This window comes from Leucoraja erinacea, chromosome 22 (genome assembly GCF_028641065.1).
Source record: "Leucoraja erinacea ecotype New England chromosome 22, Leri_hhj_1, whole genome shotgun sequence".
In the NCBI taxonomy this organism is placed as follows: domain Eukaryota; kingdom Metazoa; phylum Chordata; class Chondrichthyes; order Rajiformes; family Rajidae; genus Leucoraja; species Leucoraja erinaceus.
The window spans coordinates 2250413-2276398 of record NC_073398.1 but is presented as its reverse complement, the minus strand read 5'-3'; the positions used below and the strand labels follow the sequence as shown (position 1 = coordinate 2276398).

General features: G+C 40.8%; 1 protein-coding gene across 1 annotated transcript in view; it reads right to left on the bottom strand.

Annotated features, from left to right (window-relative positions):
* cdk17 (cyclin-dependent kinase 17) overlaps nucleotides 1-25986 on the bottom strand; it is a 141533-nt gene that overhangs the window by 59134 nt on the left and 56413 nt on the right. The window contains 2 exon segments of the mRNA XM_055652758.1: nucleotides 2650-2817; nucleotides 18088-18237. Of these exon segments, the coding sequence (XP_055508733.1) occupies nucleotides 2650-2817; nucleotides 18088-18214 (295 nt within the window). The 5' untranslated portion in view covers nucleotides 18215-18237.

The window sequence follows — 25986 nt, the reverse complement described above, 5'->3', positions numbered from 1 at the left end:
ATATTCTCTTTCGTATACTCATCAACTCCACTGATTTTTTTTTGTTGGGTAATTTGGTAAATCCTCAAAGCGTGATTTACAGCAGTCAGCTAATCTGGTATAGATGTGAAAATGTAAAGAGCATGCATTTGCAGATGTATGGCATATTAAATATGTATCAAACTCAAAATTGATTACTGAAGAAGCCAAAGGAAATCTTCATGTAGTGGCAAATGTTATCAGTAAAGTGTTAAGAGCACCTTGCCCGTGCAGGCATAACAATATAAAAATGATAAGAGAGGACAGGTGTGTGTATGACAGTAATAGGAAGAGAAATGCTTAAAAAAAACTGGTAATTTTAAGAGATGGGTTCCAAGAAATGTGGGATGCTTGTTTACACATTTATAAAGGCCAAACTGCAGGAGCAATGGGAAATAGGAGAGAAACTGGAATGTCAGCCTCCAAAACAAAAGGGTTTGGTTACTGGAATTATGAAAGCCTTATTGAAATTGGACAGAGCCTTTGTAAGATTGAACATCGAGTATTGTGCAGTATAGAAAGGATGCACATGGAGGGGGTGCAGTGAGGATTCCGTAGACTGATTCCATGTTTGCCACATGTGGAGGGACTGACTCGACTCGGACTGTATTCTTCACAGCTTAAAAGAATGACAGTGATTTGGAAACAGCTAAATGCAGATGTTTCCTTGATAGAGGACATGAGGGCCAAGAGGCACAGTTTGAGAATTAAGGGATGGGCCACTACGGAAGGAGATAAGGAAACAATTCTTCATGCAGAGGAAGGACCACCTTTGGAATTTTGTAACTTGAAGGACTGCGGAGGTCATTACGTTCATTCAAAATGTGGATTAATATGAAGGGAATGGAGGGATACGGTGATGGTGCTTGAAAATGGTCTGCTATGATCTTGAAAGAATGAAAGATCAGGTGCAAAGCACCACATGGCCTACTCTTGCTTCTTATGAACTAAGGCTGGTAATTGGTTAAGTGTAGGTTGCTAAAAGTAGCAAATTAGAAATAGCAGAGACTTTCAATTCCCATCAGCTAAAGCTGAAGTGGAAAACTGAAAGGCTGCTAAAGATAAACCACTATTTAAGTTCAAATACTAGATTCATTAGTCACCTCAAAACCCACGAAAAGTGGACTAGAAGTCATCGTCCATCTCAAGATACTCACTAAAAAGACTTAAAAAAAATAAGCACAAGCCAATCAACCCAATAACAGTAGTGCAAAGTTCAGCATAATTGGGTAGAAATAAATATTTATTGGAAAATCAGCTCATTTCAATGAAAGTGAATATGTGCTTAAGCGCCATGATTCAAGCACCATTGGATGATTCAACATATAATGGTGGTCAAAGCTACTTCTGAGGAATATTCATTGACCTGAAACATTAACTGCCTAACCGAGTGAGTATTTTCAGCATGTTCTGTTCTGGTGAGGTTGATGCTATTTATATGGACATTGAGCTGGCATTCAAAATGCCAAGCAGAAATATAGTTAATAAAATGAAGTCCATTATTTTTAAATTGCAGGATAAACATTGTACCTTTTTAAGGATCAATCATTTTATTTTTAATATAGTTGTTTAAAAATAATTTGTTTTATTTAAGTCATATAATTTACAATGTAATTGATAAAAGCCTAAAATCTATCATTTGTGCACTTTAGCACAAATGTTAGCATGTGTAAATCAAAATTCACAAACAAATTACCCTTGAAATTACTTTTGGACTTCAATAGCTCAATTATCTGTAAAGCAGATGATTACGTTATCAATTTGTTAATTTCAATCAACTCAGTTTAAATGCTCTCACTTTTGTAATTTAGAAGGCGGAATGACCAAAGGAATCAGCATTTAAGAATTTACAATTAAAATTAGGCTGGTGTGATATCAGTTGAATTCTTTGAAAATGTGATCAGTATAACCATCAAATGTTCAGGTAAAATTAGCAAGCTTTTCAAATGTAAACACGGCTACATTTAAAATTAGTGTACTACATTTTAAGACTAAAGGGAATTTATATTGCTTATAATCTATGTTTCTTCAAGAACAACTTTTAAGGCAGGCTTGTAAGATATTAATCATGTTCAAACTGAGTATTTTTTCCAAAAAGCTGCACATAAAAATATTTCTCACTTGATGATTGATGCCTGCTTCAGAATATGGCATCAAATATCACCAATGATTAAGAATTTTTGAATATTTACAAATCATTTATTTTTACAGTTAACTACATTCAAAATAGTTTTGTGTTCTTGCCAAATTATACAAGTCTGTTTCATTTCCAATTAATATTTCCAAGTCTGCTCCATGTCCAATTATATACAGGTTGTCTAAGTAGCACTCTTGGCGAGGAGTAAACTTAAAGCTACAATATACACATTTGCTTACATCTTTTATATTAACAGGTATGCATTAATTTTACCAGCACTTACCTGGAAGACCAGAGTTCAGATTTTGCAAACAAACAAAAAACATGCAGAAAACAACAAAGGGAATGGAATGCATTTTGACAATGTTACAGCAAGTATATGCACAAAACAATGGTTATGATAGCAAACTACCACATGCACAAGCTAAGTTAATATTGTGCAAAACAATCAGGTGTAACAGAACTATACAGACACACAATCTCTTGGTAATCACCTAATCTACCACCACCATTCCTGGGCATGGAAATGAAAGAGCCAAGGCTCCCACCAATCACGCTATGGGGTCTCCGTAGAGGAGGCTTTTTGAAAGAGCCTGCATACTGGTGGAGAAAGGAGTGCATACTGTGCGATGTTGCAGGCCTGCCATTCTTCACAATTGGCTCTGTGATTTTTTGAAAGCCAACAGATTTGTCCCAACGAGGCATTCCATAAAGCAGAAACAAAATCAGAAGGAGAGGTGAAAAGGGTGTTGATTGAAACAAAAGAAAACAAAAACAATATAAACATACTGTTTGGTGTCTGACAGGAAATGCATCGAGCTTCTGTATCAAGTTAGCATTTTCAATATTTTTTTAAGAAAATCCACTTCACGTTAACATATATTGTATCTGACATACCTCCAAACTTTACCTCTGTTGTTGACTTCTATAAGAGCTACTTAAATATAATCATTAAAAAATAGTTAATTTTATAAATCAGCTGACTTTACCGTCAAAATTGCAAGTCCAATGCAGTCTTGGTCATCAAAAAAACACAAAACGTTTTTATGGCGAGCTCACTTCTGTTCAACAGACATTTTGATACAAAAGGTTGACAAAAAGTATTTCTGAAGAAAATCCTTTTGCCATTATATGGTTGCTGGTAGTTATTTAAAAACAAAGTTCTAGTTAACAAGAACGTTTTCTTTTCAAGTTTATCATGAAAAATTTGTAATACACAATACTAATGAGTTACATCTTGGAATCTTGGAAATGTTATTGTCAGCATTGCATTGCAGCATTTAAATGACAACTACATTTAGGATTTAAAAATGTCTATTTTTATTTATTCTATTATACTTAGCATGTTCTTTGAAGTAAATACGATGAACTGATAAATTGATTTTAGAGTCAGAAAATGCCAAGCAAAGTCAAGCAAGGTTGCCCACCATCCTGTTTTTATTAGTATGTTGCTGAGACTTGGCGTGCATAGGCATCGACTGCAACCTTCCCTCCATTGATGAACTGTACACTGCAAGGGCCAGGAAGCGAGCGGGCAAGATCATCTCTGACCCCTCTCACCCTGGCCACAAACTATTTGAATCACTTCCTTCTGGAAGGCGACTCCTGATTGTCAAAGCTGCCACAGCCAGACACAAAAACAGTTTTTATCCACGAGTAGTTGCTCTTTACTCAACAGCCAAAAATCTGTAGCCTCCCTTTGATCTGGTATTTTGTTGGTTCACATGCTTGATCAAAGATGTTTTATCATTAATGTTTTATTATTATTAATGTTTAGTGTTTTCTGAATCATTCGTAATTGTCACTGTATGTCATGTTGTTACTTGTGGGCTGAGCACCAAGGCAAACTCCTTGTATGTGAATACTTGGCCACTAAACTTACTTCCTTACTTACTTACATAGCCAACAAAAAATATAAATTTGGAGCAGGCAGGAACTAGGTTATCAAGTGCAAGGTGATCTTGGCATTACTGTGCAAGGTCCACCTGCGACCTATACCAAACTTCATCACTGTGGTAGTCACCTAAGCCACCTTTCGGCTGGGGACTCCAGATGGAGCACCTTCACAAGGTCACAATGCATATTTCTCCTAAGAACCAGCAGGGAACAGTGCATCCTGGTGGCCACCTTTGTGAACCAAAGTGCACCGTGTCATTGTTGAGATTCTATCTGCTGCTCGTGGTGCAAGAGATGGGCCTGAACTAACGGTCACGGGATGTTCCGTTTGACTGTCAGTTGGACTTTGCCACATTATCTGTCCTATGTGGAAAGGTTCCATCAGGAAAACCCATCTGACTATATCCATCAGACAGCGGTCAGCATGCAACGTGCAGCAGGCCTATGCGAGAAGGACACAAAGGGTCCCTGAGCAGACCATCAAATTAATTTGACAGAATGCCTCGTCGCTGGAACTCACCAACAAGCACCACAATCTCACTTGGCTGGCAATGACAGGGTCCCTCCCTCTCAGGTACTTTCTTCATGGTCAGAGTCTCACTCCCAAGACTACAATCATTCACCTCTCGGATCATGCGTTTGCAGAGGTCTGGGAAAGGGTGTGAAGACCCTTGTCGAGATTCACTCTAAACAACTGCATAACAGAGGACTTTCTCGTCTATAGTCTGCTCCCAGGATGCATAGCAGGGCAAATGGAGTGCTACTACAAGATCTTCAACTCGGTGGAAGACACATCTGGATCTTCCCGAAACCTGCTTATTTTCTAGTATAATAAGATGTCCATAGGGAATGCTGCCATTTGGCACAATCCAGGTTGAAGCGTATATGTACTAAAGGAATATCAAACCTGGTGCGGCATACACTTTATGGAGAAGTGCTGCAATCTGGTCCTGCTGCTACTAGACACCGAAACTAAGTCCTTGAGAAATGTACTCTCCAAAGCTGCCACGAGTGACATTGGTGCTTTGAATATATTATTTTGATGACATTACAAATATATAGATGTGACATCATCATAAATGTATATGGACTGGATGACACTTTGAATGTAAATAAAGCAATGTACTGTTTTATATATCTTGCATAATTTTTATGAATAAAGTTTATTTTTGAAAGTAAAAAACATTGTTCCATCTCCTATCTTAATAATGATGAAATGGAGCAGATAAGAGCAGCTTAATAATGACGAGTTCTGGTACCTTTATGATAAATTATTCTACAATTTAATCCAAATGTATTTAATACTCAAGCTCCCAGAACAATAAATTAAATAAACTTGATTTCTTTAGAAACAGTTCCTTTTGCAGGTTTGAAATTGACAAAGTTCAGTGCAATTCTTTGCACGTCTAACTGAACTTTCACATTTTCTCCACTCAGACTTTCAGTTGTAATAAACAATTAAAACCCTTGTCTAAGACAATGCAGGGAAATTACAGAGAGTATGGTATGATTGGAATTTCACTATGCATTTGAACATGTTACAATACATGCACCATTGAACGATTTCAAATATCGCAATATAACTGGGATAGTAATAATATTAAAAGAAGAATGATGCATTTAGAAAATTGTGATCGGATAATGTTCCAAAACAGTGTTTCTGGTCCAAGGAGAAAGGCTGGATTGGCTCCAGAGAATTGGATCAGGTTTTAATTAGAAATCTCCCCGTTGGATTGCAACCTTGTCGTGGTCAGGGAGCTTGTGTGTGTCTCAGTGACCCCTAGAGCTATGCTAGCGGGAGATTCATCTCCTGTTAGGGTCTCACATGCTGGACAGGTGGACGGGTAGAGGCGAGACGAAGAATGATCCACTGGTCCTCCAGGTTGGAGGTTGATCACTGGACTAACCACCCTGTCTCGTAAAACAAATATGTTACGGAAACAGCAACCAAAGGAATCAACACTACTGGGCGTGGCGGACTTGCAGGGCTATCGACAGATGCTAGGATGAATGTCAATGGTGAAAGCCGAAAGGAAGCCACTGGCAGGTAGGTGGAAGTTCTAAATGCCATTGTGAGAAGGCGCTGGAACTGGATTGGCCATATACTGAGAAGAGAACCAGACAACATCCCAAGAATAGCCCTGCACTGGACACCAGAAGGGAAAAGGAAAAGAGGGAGACTCAAAACCACCTGGCATCGAACTGTAGAGGAGGAAATGAAAACAGTGGACCTGACCTGGGGTAGTGTCCAGAAGCTAGCCCAGAACAGACAGGAGTGGAGGACCTTAGTTGCTGCCCTACATGCCAGGAGGCATAATAGTCAAGTCAAGTCAAGTTTATTTGTCACATACACATACGAGATGTGCAGTGAAATGAAAGTGGCAATGCTCGCGGACTTTTGTGCAAAAGACTCAAATATAATAGGCAGTAAATATGTAAGTAAGTTAGTTAGAAAATGTTAAGAGACAATGTTCGTATCATAAGATGTAGATTGAATAGAGAGGAGCGGGAGAGATCTTGTCAAAATAATTAATTGGACGAAAATCAATTCCAGTGGGTTGAAAAATAGGACTAAGAATTATCAGTCAAAACAGCAACAGATCGATCATAGCGATCTGTAAGGGGGAGATTACGCAGTACAATTGCAATATACTACCACAGGGGCTTATGAATTATATGCAGATCCAAAGGTCAATGAATGATGAAAGAGATTTAAAAAAAAAGCTATATAAGGCTCAATATATGTATTGGATTTTAATAGTACTGAGAACTAGTCATAAACAAATCAAATGGAAAAGTGAGAAGGTAAAAGACACTGGTTATCTAGCATGCCTGTGCCCCTCATTATACATAGCTCTATAATGTCACCTCTTAGCCTCCAGAAAAGCCTTCGATAAAGTGCCACATTAGAAGCCTATTAACAAAGTAAAAGACATAATAGTGGTATTCTCCAGGAATTTCCAGGCAGCCATTGTTTTTTTATTTTCTTAAAGACTTAGACCTGTGGCGCAAGTCACAATTTCTAAATTTACAACCGAGACAAATCGTGGCAGCATTATAAATTGTACAATGATAGATCACAGTGGCGCAGCAGTAGAGCTGCTGCCTTAAGTACTAGAGTCCCGGGTTCGATCCTGACTAAAGGTGCTGCCTGCATGGAGTTGTATGTTCTCCCTGTGACATCATGGGTTTTCTCTAGGCGCTCCGGTTTACTCCCACACTCCAAATCCGTGCAGGTATGTAGGTTAATTGGCTTTGATTAAAGAATTGTAAATTGTCCCTATTGTATAGGATACTGCTAGTGTATGAGGTGATCGCAGGTCAGCGTGGAGCCGGTGGACTGAAGGGCCCGTTTCCATACTGTATCCCTAAAGTAAAGTCTAAAGACAGACAGAAGCAGACACGGAGCAAGGAAAGGCTGTTGGATTAAATTGCATTTACTTCAATGCAAGAGGCCTTACAGAAAACTGGCTAATTAACAGGAATAGCAGCTTAATGTTTCTAGTACAAGTACCGCAGGCAAGATAGAGGTAGGGTTTAAAGGGGAGAGTTGCTTTAATGATTTAGGAGAAAATCACAGCATAGTCCAAGATGACATTACACTGGGATCATCCAGTGACGTTATATGGGTGGTGCTGGGAAGGTAGACACAAAATTGCTGGAGTAACTCAGCGGGACAAGCAGCATCTCTGGAGAGAAGGAATGGGTGATGTTTTGGGTCGAGACCCTTCTTCAGACTGATGTCAGGGGAGGGGGCGAAACAAAGATAGAATGTAGTCGGAGACAGTAAGGCTAGTGGGATGAACTGTGAAGGGGAAGGGTATAGAGAGGGAAAGCAAGGGCTATCTGAAGTTAGAGAAGTCAATGTTCATACCGCTGGGGTGTAAACTACCAAGCGAAATATGAGGTGTTGTTCCTCCAATTTGTGATGGGCCTCACTCTGACAATGGAAGATGCTCAGGACCAAAAGATCAGATTGAAAATGGGAGGGGGAGTTGAAGTACTGAGCCACCGGGCGATCAAGAAGGTTAAGATGGACTAAGCGGGGGTGTTCAGTGAAACGATCGCTGAGCCTGCGCTTGGTTCTGCTGGGAAGGGATGATCACCTTGCAAGTGCCTAGAAGTCATGAGGCCTCCAGTCCTCTCTATAATGTTTGGGACAAAGACCCATCATTTATTTATTTGCCTCTGTACTCCACAATTTGAGATTTGTGATAGAAAAAAATCACATGTAGTTGAAGTACACATTGTCAGATTTTAATAAAGGACATTTTTATACATTTTGGTTTCACCATGTAGAAATATCAGAAGTGTTTATACATAGTCCCCCCATTTCAGGCACCATAATGTTTGGGACACAGCAATGCAGCACACAGTAAATGAAAGTAGTCATGTTTAGTATTTTGTTGCATATCCTTTGCATGCAACGACTGCTTGAGATCTGCGATTCATGGACATCGCCAGTTGCTGGGTGTCTTATCTGGTGATGCTCTGCCAGGCCTGGATTGCAGTCATATTTAGCTTATGCTTGTTTAGGAAAACAGTACCCTACATGGGACTGTAGGCCTCATGACTTCGAGGCACCAGCAAGGTGATCATCCCTTCCCAGCACCCTTCAATTATCTCTTCAGCAAATAAAAGACATGCTCAATTGGGTTTAGATCGGGTGGTTGATTTGGCCACTCAAGAATTGACCATTTTTTAGCTTTGAAAAACTCATTTTTTGTTTTAGCAGTGTTTGGGATCATTGTCTTGCTGTAGAATGAACTGCTGGCCAATGAGTTTTGAGGCATTTGTTTGAACTTGAGCAGATAGGATGTGTCTATACACTTCAGAATTAATTATGCTACTATCATCAGCAGTTGTATCATCAATGAAGATAAGTGAGCCAGTACCTTCAGCAGCCATACATGCCCAGGCCATAACAGCCCCACCACTGTGTTTCACACATGAGATGGTATGCTTTGGATCTTGGGCAGTTCCTTCTCTCCTCCATACTTTGCTCTTGCCATCTTAGTCTCATCTGTTCACAAGACCTTTTACCAGAACTATGGTGCTCTTTTAAGTACTTCTTGGTAAACTGTAACTTGGCCATTCTAATTTTTTGGCTGAACAGTGGATTGCTTCTTGCAGTGTATCCTCTGTATTTCTGTTCATGAAGTATTCTGCGGACAGTGGCCATTGACAAATCCACACCTGAAGAGTGTTTCTGATCTTTCGGACAGGTTTTTGGGGATTTTTCTTTATTATAGAGAGAATTCTTCTGTCATTAGCTGTGGAGGTCTTCCTTGGCCTGCCAGTTCCTTTGCTATTAGTAAGCTCACCAGTGCTCTCTTTTTTCACAATGATGTTCTAAAAAGTTGATTATGGTAAGCCAAAGGTTTGGCTGATGTCTCTAACATTTTTATTCTTGTTTCTCAGACTCATAATGGCTTATTTTACTTTCATTGGCACAACTGTGGTCCTCATGTTGATAAACAGCAATAAAGGTTTTCAAAAGTGATGGAAAGACTAGGTATCTGATACCTGCATTAAGGAGGCATTTAAACACACCTGAGCAATTACAAACACCTGTGAGGCCATGTGTCCCAAACATTATGGCGCCCTGAAATTGGAGGACTATGTTTCAACACAGCTGTAATTTCTACATGGTGAAAACACCCTTTAATAAAATCTGACAATGTGCACTTTAACCACGTGATTTTGTCTATAACAAATCTCAAATTGTGGAGTACAGAAACAAATAAATAAATAATAGGCCTTTGTCCCAAATATTATGGAGGGCACTGCGTATGACTTTTAGGCCTCAAATAGTCAATGGGAATTAAGAGGAACAAATATGCCAGGAGACTGCAGACAGCTGCAAGACTAATGAGATTGTCACAATAGGGAATTTTAACTTTCCCAATATAAACTGGATTGTCATAGTGTTAGGGGCATAAATGGGGTGGGATTTGTCAAGTGTATTCAGGAATATTTCCTCAGACAATATGTAGAGGACCCCAAACAAGGGAGAGGGCACAAATTGACCTACTCTTAGGATATAGGGCAGGACAAGTGTCGTTGTGTGAGCACTTTGGGATCGGCTATAACAGTTCTTTTAGTTTTAAAGCAGCTAATGCAAAAGGACAGGGTTGGTCCACACGTTAAATTCTAAATTGGTGCAAAGCCAACTTAGGTGGTATTGCACAGGAACTTGTCAAAATGAATTGGAGTAGGTTGCTTGTCACCACTGGAAAGTGGGATGCATTTAAAAGCACGCTTGTGAGAATTCAAAGGAAGACACCAATGCTGGAGAAACTTAGCGGGTGAGGCAGCATCAATGGAGCGAAGGAATAGGTGATATTTCAGGTCTTGACCCTTCTTAAGACTGATGTGAGGGTGGGGGGGGCGGGAAGAAGAACCAAAGAGGAGGAGACAGTAGGCTGTGGGAGAGCTCGGAAAGAGAAGGGAAGGAGGGAGAAAGCAAGGACTACCTGAAATTGGAGAAGTCAGTGTTCATACCGCTGGGATGTAAACTCCCCAGGCAAAATATGCGGTGCTGCTCCTCCAATTTGCATTGGGACTCACTCTGGCCATGGAGGAGGCCCAGGACAGAAAGGTCGGATTCGGAATGGGAGGGGGAGTTGAAGTGCTGGCCCAGGTTGGTTAATGCGAACTGTGCAGAGGTGTTGTGCGAAGCGATCGCCAAGCCTGCGCTTGGTCTCTCCGATGTAGAGCAGTTGAAACCTAGAGTAGCGGATGCAACAGATGCGGTTAGAGGAGGTGCCGGTGAATCTCTGGCACACCTGGAAAGACTGCTTGGGTCCTTGGATGGAGTCGATGGGGGAGGTAAAGCGACAAGTGTAGCATTTCCTGCTGTTGCAAGGGAAAGTACCAGGGTAGCGGGTGGTTTGGGCGGGAAGGGACAAATTGACCAGGGAGTTACGGAGGGAGCGGTCTCTGCAGAAAGCAGAAAGGGGAGGAGATGGGAAGATGTGGCCAGTGGCGGGATCCCGTTAGAGGTGGTGAAACTGTTGGAGGATTATCTGTTGTATGTGATGGCTGGTAGGATGGAAGGTGAGGACAAAAGGGGGATTCTGTCCTTGTTACGAGGGGGGGGGGGGGGGGGGGGGGGGGGGTGGATTGGAAGTGAGAGCGGAGCTACGGGATATAGGAGACCCTAGTGAGCGCCTCATCTATGGTTGAAGAGGGGAACCCCCATTCCCTAAAGAATGAGGACATGTCCAAAGCCCTGGTTTGGAACACCTCATCCTGGATGGAGATGCGGCGTAGATGGTGGAATTGGAAGTAGGGGATAGAGTCCTTACAGGAAGCAGGGTGGGAAGAAGTGTAGTTGTGAGAATTCAAGATAGGCATGCTCCTGTCAGAGTGAATGATAGGGCACAAAGAGTGTGGAATCAGGAATCATAAGGTCATAAGCGACAGGAGTAGAATTAGGTCATTCAGCCCATTAAGTCTATTCCGCCATTCAATCATGGCTGATCTATCTCTCCCTCCAAACCCCATTCTCATGCCTTCTCCCAATAATCTCTTACACCTGTACTATTCAAAAATCTATTCACCTCTGGCTTAAAAATATCCACTGAACTCGCCACCCTCTGACTAACGAAATGTCTCCTCATCTCCTTCTTAAAAGATCGTCCTTTAATTCTGAGGCTATGACCTCTCGTCCTAAACTCTTCCACTAGTGGAAACATCCTCTCCACATCCACTCTATCCAAGCGTTTCATTATTCTGTATGTTTCAATGAGGTCTCCCCTCATTCTTCTAAACTCCAGCGAGTACAGGCCCAGTGCCGACAAACGTTCATCATAACCTAATCATTTCTGGGATCAATGCGGCCTTATAGAGCCTCAGTGTTATATCCCTGTTTTTGAATACAAGCCCTCTTGAAATAAATGCTAACCAACCAGAAAAAGCCCCCTTTATTGCCACACTTTGTCTTCTGCCATCCTGCTATCGATGCTGGTATCGATGCTGGTATCTGTCCTTTGATAACGTGGCCTCTCTTCTTCCTTCGCAGCCTAACGTGTGGCAGTTTATCAAAGGCTTTCTGAAAATCTGGGTAAACAACATCTACTGACTCTCCTTTGTCTGTCCTGCTATTTACTTCTTCAAAGAATTCCAGCAAATTTGTTAAACAAAACCTCCTCTTCACAATCAAATCTATTTATATGGAGTGTGAAGCTTATTCTGATATAAACATGTTTATGAACAAAATAATTGATAGTAAAATAAAAACATTTAAAAGATTAAAATTAAACGTAATATAGAATACAGATAAGTAATCAAAGGACATGGCAATAATTAAGTGAACAGTGATTGGCAGACTACCAGCAACCATAAATTTGTTATTTAAAGAAATGTGTAGCTTTCAAACTTAAATTGGCACTTTGAAATATTATCTTTTGAAAATATTCTATAACAGAGCAATGGAAGTGGATTAAACCTGATTAATTTCCAGGTTTTGGTCAGATATGCTACAGTTAAAGCAAAAAGCCTGTCAGCAGACCAAAGCAGTATTAAAAAGGTACATACAGTGCCCTCCATAATGTTTGGGACAGAACAGTCATTTATTTATTTGCCATGTAGTCCACAATTTGAGATTTGTAATAGAAAAAAAATCACATGTGGTTCAAGTGCATGTTGTCAGATTTTATTAAAGGGTAGTTTTATACATTTTGGTTTCACCATGTAGAAATTACAGCTGTGTTTATAAATAGTCCCCCCATTTCAGGGCACCATAATATTTGGGACACATGGCTCTACAGGTGTTTGTAATTACTCAGGTGTGTTTAAATGCGTCCTTAATGCAGGTATAAGAGAGCACTCTGCACCGAGTCTTTCCTCCAATCTTTCCATCACCTCTGGAAAGTTTTATTGCTGTTAATCACATGAGGACTAAAGTTGTGCCAACAAAAGTCAAAGAACCCATTATGAGAAACACAAATAAAATTAGTTATTGGCTGTAATCTTGCATATTTACATGTAAATGTTTATCAATATGCAAAATTAAATTCAATTCAACCTTCAAGCCTTACAAAAATCAACTGTTTGGAACATCATTAAGAAGAAAGGGGGCACTGGTGAGCTTACTAATCTCAAAGGGACTGGCAGGCCAAGGAAGGCTTCCTTAGCTGATGACAGAAGAATTCTCTCTATAATAAAGAAAAATCCCCAAACACCTGTCTGACAGATCAGAAACGCTCCTCAGGTGTGGATTTGTCAATGACCACTGTCCACAGAAGACGTCTTGAACAGAAATACAGAGTCTACACTGCAAGTTGCAAACCATTAGTTAGCTGCAAAAATAGGATGGCCAGGTTACAGTTTGCCAAGAAATACTTAAAAGTGCAACCACAGTTCTGGAAAAAAGTCTTGTGGACAGATGAGACAAAGATTAACTTATACTAGAGTGATGACAAGAGCAAAGTATGGAGGAGAGAAGGAACTGCCCAAGATCCAAAGCATACCACGTCATCTGTGAAACACGGTGGTGGGGGTGTTATGGCTTGGGCATGTATGGCAGCTGAAGGCACTGGCTCACTTATCTTCATTGATGATACAACTGCTGATGGTGGTAGCATAATGAATTCTGAAGTGTATAGACACATCCTATCTGCTCAAGTTCAAACAAATGCCTAAAAACTCATTGGCTGGTGGTTCATTCTACAGCAAGAAAATGCTCCCAAATATATGGCTAAAGCAACAAAGGAGTTATTCAAAGCTAAAAAATGGTAAATTCTTGTGTGGTCAAGTCAATCACCTGATCTAAACCCAATTGAGCATGCCTTTTATATGCTGAACAGAACACTGAAAGGGACTAGCCCCCAAAACAAGCATAAGCCAAAGATGGCTGCAATACAGGCCTGGCAAAGCATCACCAGAGAAGACACCCAGCAACTGGTGATGTCCATGAATCGCAGACTTCAAGCAATCATTGCATGTAAAGGATATGCAACAAAATACTAAACACGATTACTTTAATTTACATGACATTGCTGTGTCCCAAACATTATGGTGCCCTGAAACAGGGGGACTATGTATAAACACTGCTGTAATTTCTACATGGTGAAACCAAAATGAAGAAAATAATATCCTTTATTAAAATCTGACAATGTGCACTTTAACCACGTGTGATGTTTTTCTATTACAAATCTCAAATTGTGGAGTACAGAGGCAACCAAATAAATGATGGGTCTGCGTCCCAAACATTATGGAGTGCACTATAGCAGGATGCAGTTCACTGCAAAAAAAGAGAAAGTATGCATAATAATAGAATGTACACAATGCAAATATTTTAGCACAGCCTTTAGAATATTAAATCATCAAGTACATAGCCATAAGGAAGCTATTCTTTAATGCGTATACAGATTAGTTGAAAAATTCAAGACATCAAAATAAAAGGTTTAAAACATGTAAGTTAATATTTGTTAAAATTTAAGCAAAGATTTTAAATTTCCATTCGTTCATCCAATAAAGAGGCAACAGATTTATGTTTTAGTTTAGAGAGGTAGTGTGGACCATGGGAAAGTTGCACAGGGGCATTAGATGGAATACAAGCAGGCAAAATAAATTAGCACGGCAGATTGAATGCAATGTGGAAAACAGCAAGATCATCCATTTCTTAATGGATTTCTTAAATGGCTCGAGCCTCAGTAAGTTGAAATTTTAGATTGAAGGCATTTGATCTGATGAAGAATGTTTGTCCTGAAATGTTACTCTGTTTCACTCTCCACAGATATTGCCTGATCTGAGTGCTTCCAACATACAACGTTTTTACTTCAGATTTCCAGCAACAGCATTGATTTTTTGATTTTCATTTTCTGAGAGATTGAAAAATTTTCAGATGACCATGGTGCTTCTATGGACAAATCCTGTGAAAGTTAACCTGAAGGTACAAAAATCAACTAGGAAGGCAAATAATGTTTGTCTTTATTGCAAGAGGTTATGAGCATAACCAGATCCTACGTAAGGACGGATAATACCTGTAACTAGAGGTCACATAAATTCATACATTGACAGCAGGGCGGGTTTATCATAGAAGTAAAATTTAGGCAGACTGGGGCTATAATCTTTGGATCAGAAGAATTATTGGGGGATCTCATTCAGACAAAACAAGTTATAGAGTTTGACAGGGCAAATGGCAAGTCAATTCTCTTCCTGACTGGGATTTCAAGATTAAGGTGCAGGAATCATAACGAAGTGTCACGCTCAAAATAATAGGGTTACAATTCAGGACAGATATGCAATAAATTATTTTCAGCAGAGTAGTAATTAATTCTCTATCGAAAAGGGCTATGGAAGCTCAGCGGTATCTGGACAGACAGATAGAATTTCAGCTGTAAATGGATATGAGATTAGGTCAGGAAGTGAACCAAGGTCAAGGATCAGCCTCATGCTCATTAAATGGCAGGACATAAGGGGCTGAATGATCTGCTCCTGCTACTTTTTCTTTTGTTAAGAAGCTTCAAGTTTCTTTTACTGAGAACTGTTAATATTGTGCCAATTTATAATAAAGAACACAACCTACGATTCTGCTGAAGATTAAACCACTTCCAACATGATTTTGGTTACAATCTGAACATTCTTGTCAGAAAAGGCTAACAATTCCCATCAAGTGATTTCAATGTTGGTTAGACAAAGCCTTTTGCAACCTTTCAATGTACAATAAACTGAATGTACAATGAACTGAATGTTGTAAAACATACAATCTTGCTTTGCTGAATTTGGATTTACAGCATCAAGCCCACAATGGAAATCAAGCCCACTCATCCCATACAGCATCAAGCCCACTTATCTCATGTGTTTATTTTTATCTCATCCCACTCAGGTTCTAGTTAAATGCTGCTACATATTTAAGATACTTCAAAGCATTTACAAAATCCTTTTCAATTCTGTTTTATACTTCAAAGTGGAATTCTTTAATTAATGCAATATCCAAGAATCCCAGTACCAACTGGCACTTCATTCTACAAGGGAACAATAATGCACTTTCAACAACGAGCTAATTTAAAAATTACAGCAGGAGATGAGAGCATGAAGCCAATGTCAGAAAATCTACAAAAAAAGCCATAATTTTATGAAATACAGTATCACCCCAAAAAAGAAACACATTGATAAATATTTGTGCATTTCTACAAATATGTTGAATGGGTGAGTAGCATAGAGGAAACGTGTGTAACTGCATTGGGAAAAAAATAATTTGTTCTCATCATCAACACTATTTCAATTTTTTTATTGATGGCATTTTCATTCACTTTAAATAGTTATGATAAATTCAACGAGAGAGTCACTTAAATCCATCAGCCATGAATCTGCAGAACATTTACCAAAGTCACAGTTTGAAGGCATACAGATTGGTTTGCGCTTGAAATATGTTTGCACTGGTTTTGATGTTGGTTGAAAGCTAGAGAAATTGTTATATAACTGGATTTATTATTCACACAGAAATTAAATAGTCTGAACCATCATAAACTACCATTCAAAACAGTCTACTTGCGTGTCACATTTTGTACAGACTCACTTATACTTCAGTTAAATATCTTCCAAACCTATGCTGACACCAAAACTTTGCTCCTTAAATCAGACACTCCAAGAACATTTTATTATTGTTGCATAATGACTCAAAAACTTCAATGATGTTTATTGAAGAGATAGTACTAAAACCAATGTCTTCTAATACTTTTAGGTTAAAGCTTTGGCATCCAGTACATTAAACGTAAAATAAGGGACAGCAACGTGACTGCAAAATACAGACTTTAGGCAGATCACAACCACAGTCTTATGCACCATGGCATTACAATCAAACATACTTCTGGGGTACTCGGCAGGTCAAGGTGCATATGTAGAGGCATCAGGATGCATGCTCTCAACCCAATCCTCTACTATCCATCTGCCTCCACAGATGTTGCCCGACGTATTGAGTTCCTCCGGCCATTTGCAGAGCGGAGTGCCAACTCCATGTTGGAGATGAGCTCGGTTGGGATAATGGTACTGGAAGCAGAACTTTCGTAAGTTGGGTTCATAAACTGGAGGGGACCTGTGCGTTTCTTGTTGTGTTTTGGGTTGTAAATGGTAGGGCATTAGAATATAGAATAGTACAGCACAGGAAAAGGGCTTTAAGCCCATTATGTCTTTCTTGATCATGATGTATATTTAAAATAGTCCCATTTTGTTGCACATGTTCTGTATTATTCCATTTTCTGCCGATTCACGTGCATTGTTTAAATGCCCCTTCAATGTTCTTGGCCTATCTGCTTCCACATCTCCCCTGGTAGCATATGCCAGGACCAACTAATCTCTACATAAAAATTACCTTGCAACATAAATTTCCTTTAAAGGAAATCCTCCTTAAGGCTGTGCCTTTGAGTATTTGACATTTCCACCTTAGGAAAAAGACACTAACTATCCACCCTATCCATGTCCCTCATAATTTTATATACTTCCATCAGGTTATCATCCAGCCTCTGACACTCCACAGAGCGCAATTGAAGTTTGTCCAACCTCTCCTTATAGCTAATATTATCTAATCCAAACAACTTCCCATGGAACCTTTTCTGCATCCTATCCTATCCAATACCTCCACATCCTTCCAGTAATGTACAAAGCAGAATTACACACATTGTGATGTTTTTTTGAAAAGAGGAATAGAGAATTGACCTTCAAAATCTCAAGATGCCAGTAATACTTAATAGAGACAAAGAAATATCACTTCCAATCAACTGGACCCTACCTCAACAGAAAACTATGAGCTTCAGAAAATAACAAGATGCAGAAAATTACATGGCAAGTGGATGTATCCAGAATCCTAGGATCAGTGGAAAATATTATCAAACAGAATTAAAAGTTTAAAATTCAATTATTCTGGTTTATTAATCATGTAAATTTGAAGACTTTACATTACCGAAAGTACTTGACAAAAAAGTGCAGCATTTACCAATTTAAAAAATGAAGCTGACAACAGTCCCAAAAGTAAAACAAATTTGTAGTAATTTGCAGTGTTCATTTAACATTTAACAAAAATAACTCACCATTGTCTTTACTGCTGTTCTCTTCCACAGTCATTTGCTCTGCAAGCTCCGATAGAGACTCATCAATTGTTTGGCTGCCACGCAATGTTAGGGAAAGCCGGCGCTTAAATTTTTTCATTTTTTCCATGAAATCCTCCACTTTAGAGAAGCCTAAAATTAAACATTAACATCAAGTTCAATTAGACTCATTAGGAGGTACAATGAGGCTCACCTGCACATAAAGTATGCAAATGCCAATCTCCTAATTACAAATAGTAATTTGAAAATTGCTACATATTAGCAGAGCTATTAGTCAAATAACTCTCAAGTTCAAAGATGTTTTCAGTGAGTAAAGTAGTTGAAATGTTACCTTACTTAAATTGGAAACATCACAAAGCCACAATCTGTGCCCACTAATATATGTAACAACATGGGTATAAACTGACTAAATCTTTCATATTTTTAAGAAAGAACTGCAGATGCTGGAAAAATCGAAGGTAGACAAAAATGCTGGAGAAACTCAGCGGGTGAGGCAACATCTATGGAGCGAAGGAATAGGTGACGTTTCGGGTAGAGACCCTTCTTCAGACTGATGTGAGGGGGGGGGGGAGGCGGGAAGAAGAAAGGAAGAGGGCGGAGATAGTATGCTGTGGGAGAGCTGGGGAGGGGAAAGAGGGAGAAAGCAAGGACTATCTGAAATTGGAAGTCAATGTTCATACCGCTGGGGTGTAAACTGCCCAAGCGAAATATGAGATGCTGCTCCTCCAATTTGCGGTGGGACTCACTCTTGCCATGGTGGATGCCCAGGACAGAAAGGTCGGATTCGGAATGGGAGGGGTAGTTGAAGTGCTGAGCCACTGGGAGATCAGGTTGGTTATTGCAAACTGAGCGGAGGTGTTCGGCGAAGCGATCGCCAGGACCTACGCTTGGTCTCACCGATGTAGAGCAGCTAATACCAAGAGCAGCAGATGCAACAGATGAGGTTGGAGGAGGTGCAGATGAACATCTGCCGCACCTGGAAAGACTGCTTAGGTCGTTGGATGGAGTCAAGGGGGGAGGTAAAGCAACAAGTGTAACATTTCCTGCTGTTGCAAGGGAAAGTACCAGGGGAGGGGATGGTTTGGGTGGGAGGGGACAAATTGACCAGGGAGTTACGGAGGGAGCGGTCTCTGCGGAAAGCCAAAAGGGATGGAGATGGGAAGATGTGGCCAGTGGTGGGATCCCGTTGAAGATGGCGAAAATGTCGGAGGATTATCTGTTGCATGTGACGGCAGGTAGGGTGGAAGGTGAGGACAAGGCCTCTGCCTTTGTTACGAGTGGGTGGGTGGGGGGGGGAGGGGGGGGGTTAGTGAGAGCAGAGCTATGGGGTATAGAAGAGACCCTGGTGAGAGCCTCATCTATAGTTGAAGAGGGGAACCCAAGTTCCCTAAAACATGAGGACATCTCCGATGCCCTGGTTTGGAACACCTCATCCTGGGTGCAGATGGGGCGTAGACAGAGGAATTGGGAGTAGGGTATAGAGTCCTTACAGGATGCAGGGTGGGAAGAAGTGGTCCAGATAGCCATTGGAGTCAGTGGGATATGGATAGCTCCAAAAATGTCCTTCAATTTTCATTATTTTAAGCTCTAATTCTTATTTGTGTTAATATTGCAAATTATCATACTGGTTAAAGGACAAACTTCATTAATACTCTTACACATTTTCTTATCTCCACATTATATTTTCCGAACTAGGTAAATGTGACATGAAGAGATTTTTCTGCTTCAAACAGTAATATCGTGGGATAGTTGTGAAGCTGTGCATCCTAGATTTGACAAACAGAATGGATGGGTAATAGACACAAGTAAAAAACCTGAGGTTGGAAACAAACTGCTGGAACATCTCAGTTGTTTGAGACTGAAAAGGAAAATGACCCATACTAAGCCGTGAGGGAAAATGTGGGGTGAAAATAAGCAGTTGATAGGTGGACCAAACTGAGGATGCAAAGTGTGTGAGAAGACGTGGATATATAAAATGAGAAAGAAGAGAGAGGGGTTGGGGCGTTAGAGGGTGGATTACTTGAATCTGGCAAATTGAACGGTTTTGTCATTGGGATGTACACTACCCAAGTGGAATATGATGTTTTGTTCCTCTAGTTGACGTTTGGCTACAAATTGTTTTCTCTCTCCCTCTCCCTCTCTCTCTCTCTCCATTTAAGCTTAAATACACCAAAACATGACCAGTATAATGACTTTCTCCAAAGTCACCATGTGTCAATATAAATTCCTGTTCATATCCTTTAGACACAATGTTCTTTGTCATGTGATAGTGGGGCACAATAACATCACAACCAATACTTCACACTACAATTAGTACAACACTGTGTAAAATGAGCCAGATCATGCTTTCAGTTTCCACAAAATCCATATCAACTCCACCCGGACGGCATCTGATGTCAGCGTGTGGTCTGCTTTGCAAGCCAAAATATAGGTTTGTTTATGAAAGTCATGAAAAGTTTAGAGAGACCAATTGTGGGCAAATGGGGCAACTTGGTCAGTATAGGCGAGCTGTGCCCAAGGGCCATTTACTGTGCTGTAAGACCATTTGCAGAACTGCATGTTATCTACGATCTCATCTAAAATATTTGACAAATAGTTAAGAAATTAAGCGACTGTGATGGGGTGATCCTACCAATTGAAGAGTTAAAAATTGTTGTCCAAGGTCAAGTCCATTTCAAAATAAATTGTAATTGCAGGAACTATCACCGCATAAATCTCTGGGTTGAATCATTTAGGAATATTTATAGCAGCGTCTAGCAACACAACAGAAGCTTATTTTATTTCGTGGAGTCACATTTAGGAATCGTCTCATAATCAACTTACCAATAAATGAATTAAGAGATAAAAAAAACCAACAAGCAACGAGTTTATATAATCTTTTTCACAATCACTTCAGAACATTCATAATTGGCTATATGAAATGTGTGTATTTCTGGATCACATTAACTGTTGTGCTGCAAAAACTGAGCAGACAATTTAAGTGCAGAGGAACATTGCATATGAGTCATAGAAAGATACATCATGGCAACAAGTGTGTAGGAAGGAACCACAGATGCTGGTTTAAACAATAGTCAGATTTATTTGTCACATACACAATGAAGTGCAGTGAAATGAACTTGCCAGCAGCAGTACAATAAAAAAAGAACACACAATACACAATAAAAATTTAACACAAACACATCCACCACAGCATTCAATACTGTGGTGGAAGACACAAAGTTCTGTCAGTCCTCCTCCATTTTTCCTCGTAGTCGGGACCACAAACCTTTGCAGATGTATAGGCCCTCATGTCTGGAAGGTAAGTCCCAAATCGGTGCTTCCCTACCGGAGACCGTGACTTCAAGATGATGTAGGCCGCAGGTTGGCGGTCGAAGATCTAAGTCCCCGCCGCGCCGCGGCTAGAAGCACCGCAGACCTCGGCTTCAAGATGTTGTAGGCCGTGGGCCGGCGGTCTGAGCTCTTCTCCTCTGGGGTCCCCAACGAGGGATCCCAGGCTCCGCAGACCGTGGCTTCAGGATGTAACAGTCGGCGGGCCAGCGATTGGAGCACTCCCTTTGGCAACCCCCAGCTCGCTCGCTCCACAATGAAAAGTTCACGCTACGCCCGCTGCTGAAGCTCTGGGCCCGACTCCGGGAAAGGCTGCACCAATCCTTGTTGTTAGGCCGCGAGGGAGGCGAAATGGAAAAAGTCGCCCCTCCATGGAGGAGGCGACCGAAAGATGTTACTACTCCCCACACAAGACACACCAAGAGACACTAAAACAAACATTTGGACATACTAAAAAAACAAAAAAGTCGAAATGACTAACACGCTGCTGGCAGGGCAGCCGTCTCGCAGCGCCCGAAGATAGACACAAAACGCTGGAGTAACTCAGCGGGACAGGCACGGAGTGAAGGAATGGGTAATTTTTTGAAGACCAGTCTGAACGGTCTCAACCTGATACGTCACCTATTCCTTCTCTCCAGAGATGCCACCAGTCCCGTTGAATTACTCCAACATTTTGTGTCCACCATGGCAACAAGCTATTTAGCCCAACAAGTCTGCACCAGTGACGTGCGGTGAGGTCAATGGCTGGGGAGGCACTGGCTGGTATCAGTGGCCCGGCCCTCCCTGTATTGATCACCGTGTCTCCCCGAGGAGAGAGAGGGGCGGAGCCGTGGCTGGGAGGGAGGGAGGGAGGGAGAGAGAGAGAAATAATGAGAGAAAAAAAGAGAGAGAGAGAGAGAGAAAGGGAGAGAGAGAGAGAGAGAGAGAGGGAGAGAGAGAGAGATGAGAGAGAGAGAGAATGGGGAGAGAGAGGAGAGAGAGAATGGGAGAGGAGAGAGACAGAGAGAGGGAGAGAGGGGACGATGGCACGTTATAACCCCCGCAGCCGCCCCATTCTGACCGCCGCCGAAACCCCCCACTGCACCATTGCACCCTTCTTCACGGCGGCCTAGTGATGTCTCGGCTCTGACAATTCGAGGGATCTAATCGGTAATAACACTAAGAGCAGCCCTGGGTTGCCGCGCTCCCCGACTCGAATCTGTGCTTGAAAAATCAGGTGGAGGGCCTGATGTATCCCTGCGGGCCATATTTTGGAGACTCCTGCCTTATATGAACTAAACAAAAATGTACAGAAGTTCATAAAGTGATGACTTTATTATTGTTATAAGTATAGATCTATTTTAAAAAAATCTAATAACTTTCTAATGTACCTTCCCAAGTGGCGTATCTTGTTCCCCTCCATGATGTTTGGTCTGTGGCGCCGCTGCTGAAGCTAGCTAACGTGGAGGGAGAGTAAGGTAGCGTCAATTACGTGGGCCGATGTAATTGACGCTCGCTCTTCCTCCACTGGGATCAAGACACGCCCCCTTGTGAGGCAGATGTGATCGCTGCCTCCCCTGGAGCTTTTTCAATTAAGTTTTATGTTCAACTTGACAGTCGCCAGCAGTCACCTGAAAATTCACCTAAGTGGGATAGGCTCATTAAGACGATGTTGGATCTTGTCATCAAAGTCGCCGTTGGAGGAGAGGTGACTTCTAAGGAACGGAAAGTGATCCACATTTTCCAGGGCTGCTTCACCAAGTTGAATTGCTGGTTCTTTTCGATTTATCTCAGTTGGTGACGATTGGTAGATAACCTAAGTCTTCTTGTAGTTGATGGTAATTCCAAGTTTCGTGTATGCACTGTTGAAGGCAGTCAGGATCTGTTGCAGATGATTTTCTGGGAGAGCTGCAACACAATTATAGTCTGCATATTGGAACTCGATGAGGGAGCTCATAGATGTCTTAGTTTTGGACGTGAGACGTGCAAAATTGAAAAGTTCATCTGTTCTGCAGACGATTTTGATTCCTGGGGCTGGGTCATCCTTAATGATGTGGATGGTTGTTGCAATAAATATGGTGAACAGTGTTGGGGCAATCACGTATACCTGCTTTACTCCTGATCTGACTTGAAACGGCTCACAGTTGCTGTTGCTGGCCATGACTGTGGCAAGCATGTCATCGTGTAGGAGTCTCAGGATTCAAATATACTTTTCAGGACATCCATTGGTAGATAGGACGTCCCATAAGAGTAAGGGGCCAGCAGGGATACTGCTTATATGGTAAAAATCATTGCGGCTGGCTGATGAAATAATTGGCCTCTCTCTGTTTTTAAGGGGATAGCCCCCTTCAGAACTTTTCTATATTAATCGGAGGGCACAAATAATAGTATGTTGCAATAACTATTCTTGTACACCAGAATCAGAAACAGCTGTGTATTCCCCATTCCGTTATTTATATGAAGAATAACCTGCATTTGGAATAACCTGCGGTGGAATTGATTGTAGACTTTAGGAGAGCTCCCCTTCCCACAGTCACATCTGTGAGTCATTTAAGTTCCTTGGAACCATCATCTCCAGGGACCTTAAATGGGAAGCCACCATCGACTACATAGTCAAAAATGCCCAAAAGAGGATGTACTTCCTGCGGCAGTTGAGGAAACACAATCTGCCACAGGCAATGATGGTCCAGTTTTATACTGCCATCATTGAGTCAGTCCTCACCTTGTCCATCATGGTCTGGTTTGGCTCAGCCACTCAGAGGTTCTAGCGCATCGTTTGATCAGCTGAGAAGGTTGTTGGCTGCAACCTTCCTCCCATTAACGAACTGTACACTGCAAGGGCCAGGAAGTGAGCGGGTAAGATCATCTCTGGCCCCTCTCAACCTGGCCACAAAATCTTTGAAACACTTCCCATCAAAGCTGCCACAGCCAGACATAAAACCAGCTTTTTCCCCACAAGCAGTAGCTCAACTCAACAAGTAGCCTTCTTTTGCTCTGGTATTTTATTTAATTCTTCACGTGTTTAAATTATAATGTTTTATTTTTAATTGTCTATTGGATATCGTGTTGTTACTTGTGAGCAAAGCACCAAGGCAAATTCCTTGTGTGTATACATTCTTGGCTAATAAAATGTATTCAATTCAAGTCATTTCACAACATTCCACTTTCAGATTTAACACAACCTTTCATTAAATGTGTTAAAATACAGCAGCCAATTTGATCATGGAAAGGTCTTACAAACAAGAGAAATAATTTTGTGTTTTCGAGAAATAACCAAAAAATACTCAGGCCATAAGCATTCTGATTATTGGGTTAATTAACTCTTTTTCTTTCCATAAATACATTCAACTCAGATATTTTCAGCATTTTGCATCTTTATTTTGGCTATCCAACCCCTTCTGTAGGAAGGAAGTGCTGGTTTAAACCAAAGATAGATACAAAATACTGGAGTAACTCAGTGGGACAGGCAGCATCTTTGGAGCGCAGGAATGGGCGACGTTTTGGTTCAGCCTGAAGAAGGGTCTCGACCTGAAGACCAGTCTGAAGAAGGGTCTCAACCCGAAACGTCACCCATTCATTCTCTCTAGAGATGCTGCCTGTGCGCTGAGTTACTCCAGCATTTTGTGTCTCCCGTAGTATTTTACTTTAGTATGAGTATTTTTACTATTGTTGTTTGAATAAAAATTGCATGGCTGGACTGCACAAATATCTCTAAAGGTATTGAGTCTCTAAGGAAAGAGGGCCATCAATTATCAAGCAAATCTCACACCAACAGTTGTGTGCCCTTTGCAGAGGAAATATAATTACTTAGAAGCATTTGGAATGTTTAAAGCATTAAATAAATTGAATGCCTCTGCTAATTCAATGCTTGAGCACTCAATCCTTTGACATGGAAGCTGGTACATGCACCAACCAGGGCATGTTAATCCACATTTCATTATCACGTTTCTGTTGAACTATTAGTTTGTATCACCATCACCATCAACACAGCTCTGAATTAATTTCACAAATTATAGAGGGAGTGAACTCATTAAAGAAGCTAAGAAATAGGCCAGTGGATGAATAGTGGCAGATATTTAAACAGCTAGCTCATGACACAGTAACATTTATTCTAGAAATAGAGACCCCATAAGTAAGAGGATTCATTCGTGGTGAACAGGTCATTAGATTATACATCTAATCAAAAGGTAAGGCATGCAAAGTAACAAGGACTACACCAGAGAATTAGGAATCAGCAGTGAACAGAAAAGAGAAAAACAAATTTGTCAAAGGAGCTAATTTCAAGGGAGCTGATTATGCTAGTTTACAAAAAAAATTACAAATAGCTTAGAAAAACATGTGAAAATCCCTATGACAAAAGAAAAATCTACAAGACTACAATTAGACAAATCACCTGGACCTTGTCTCAGTCATCAGTCTCACATCATTTACATGGTGTAGAAGTGGGATGTGAACTGTTTACCCGTTTTTATCTGTTTACTGAGTTTATATTTCTCACCATCATGTCCTAGTGCAGAAAGCCCGACCCTCTAATCTTTGATGCTGATATCAGCGAACGCTGGGCCACCTTTTAAA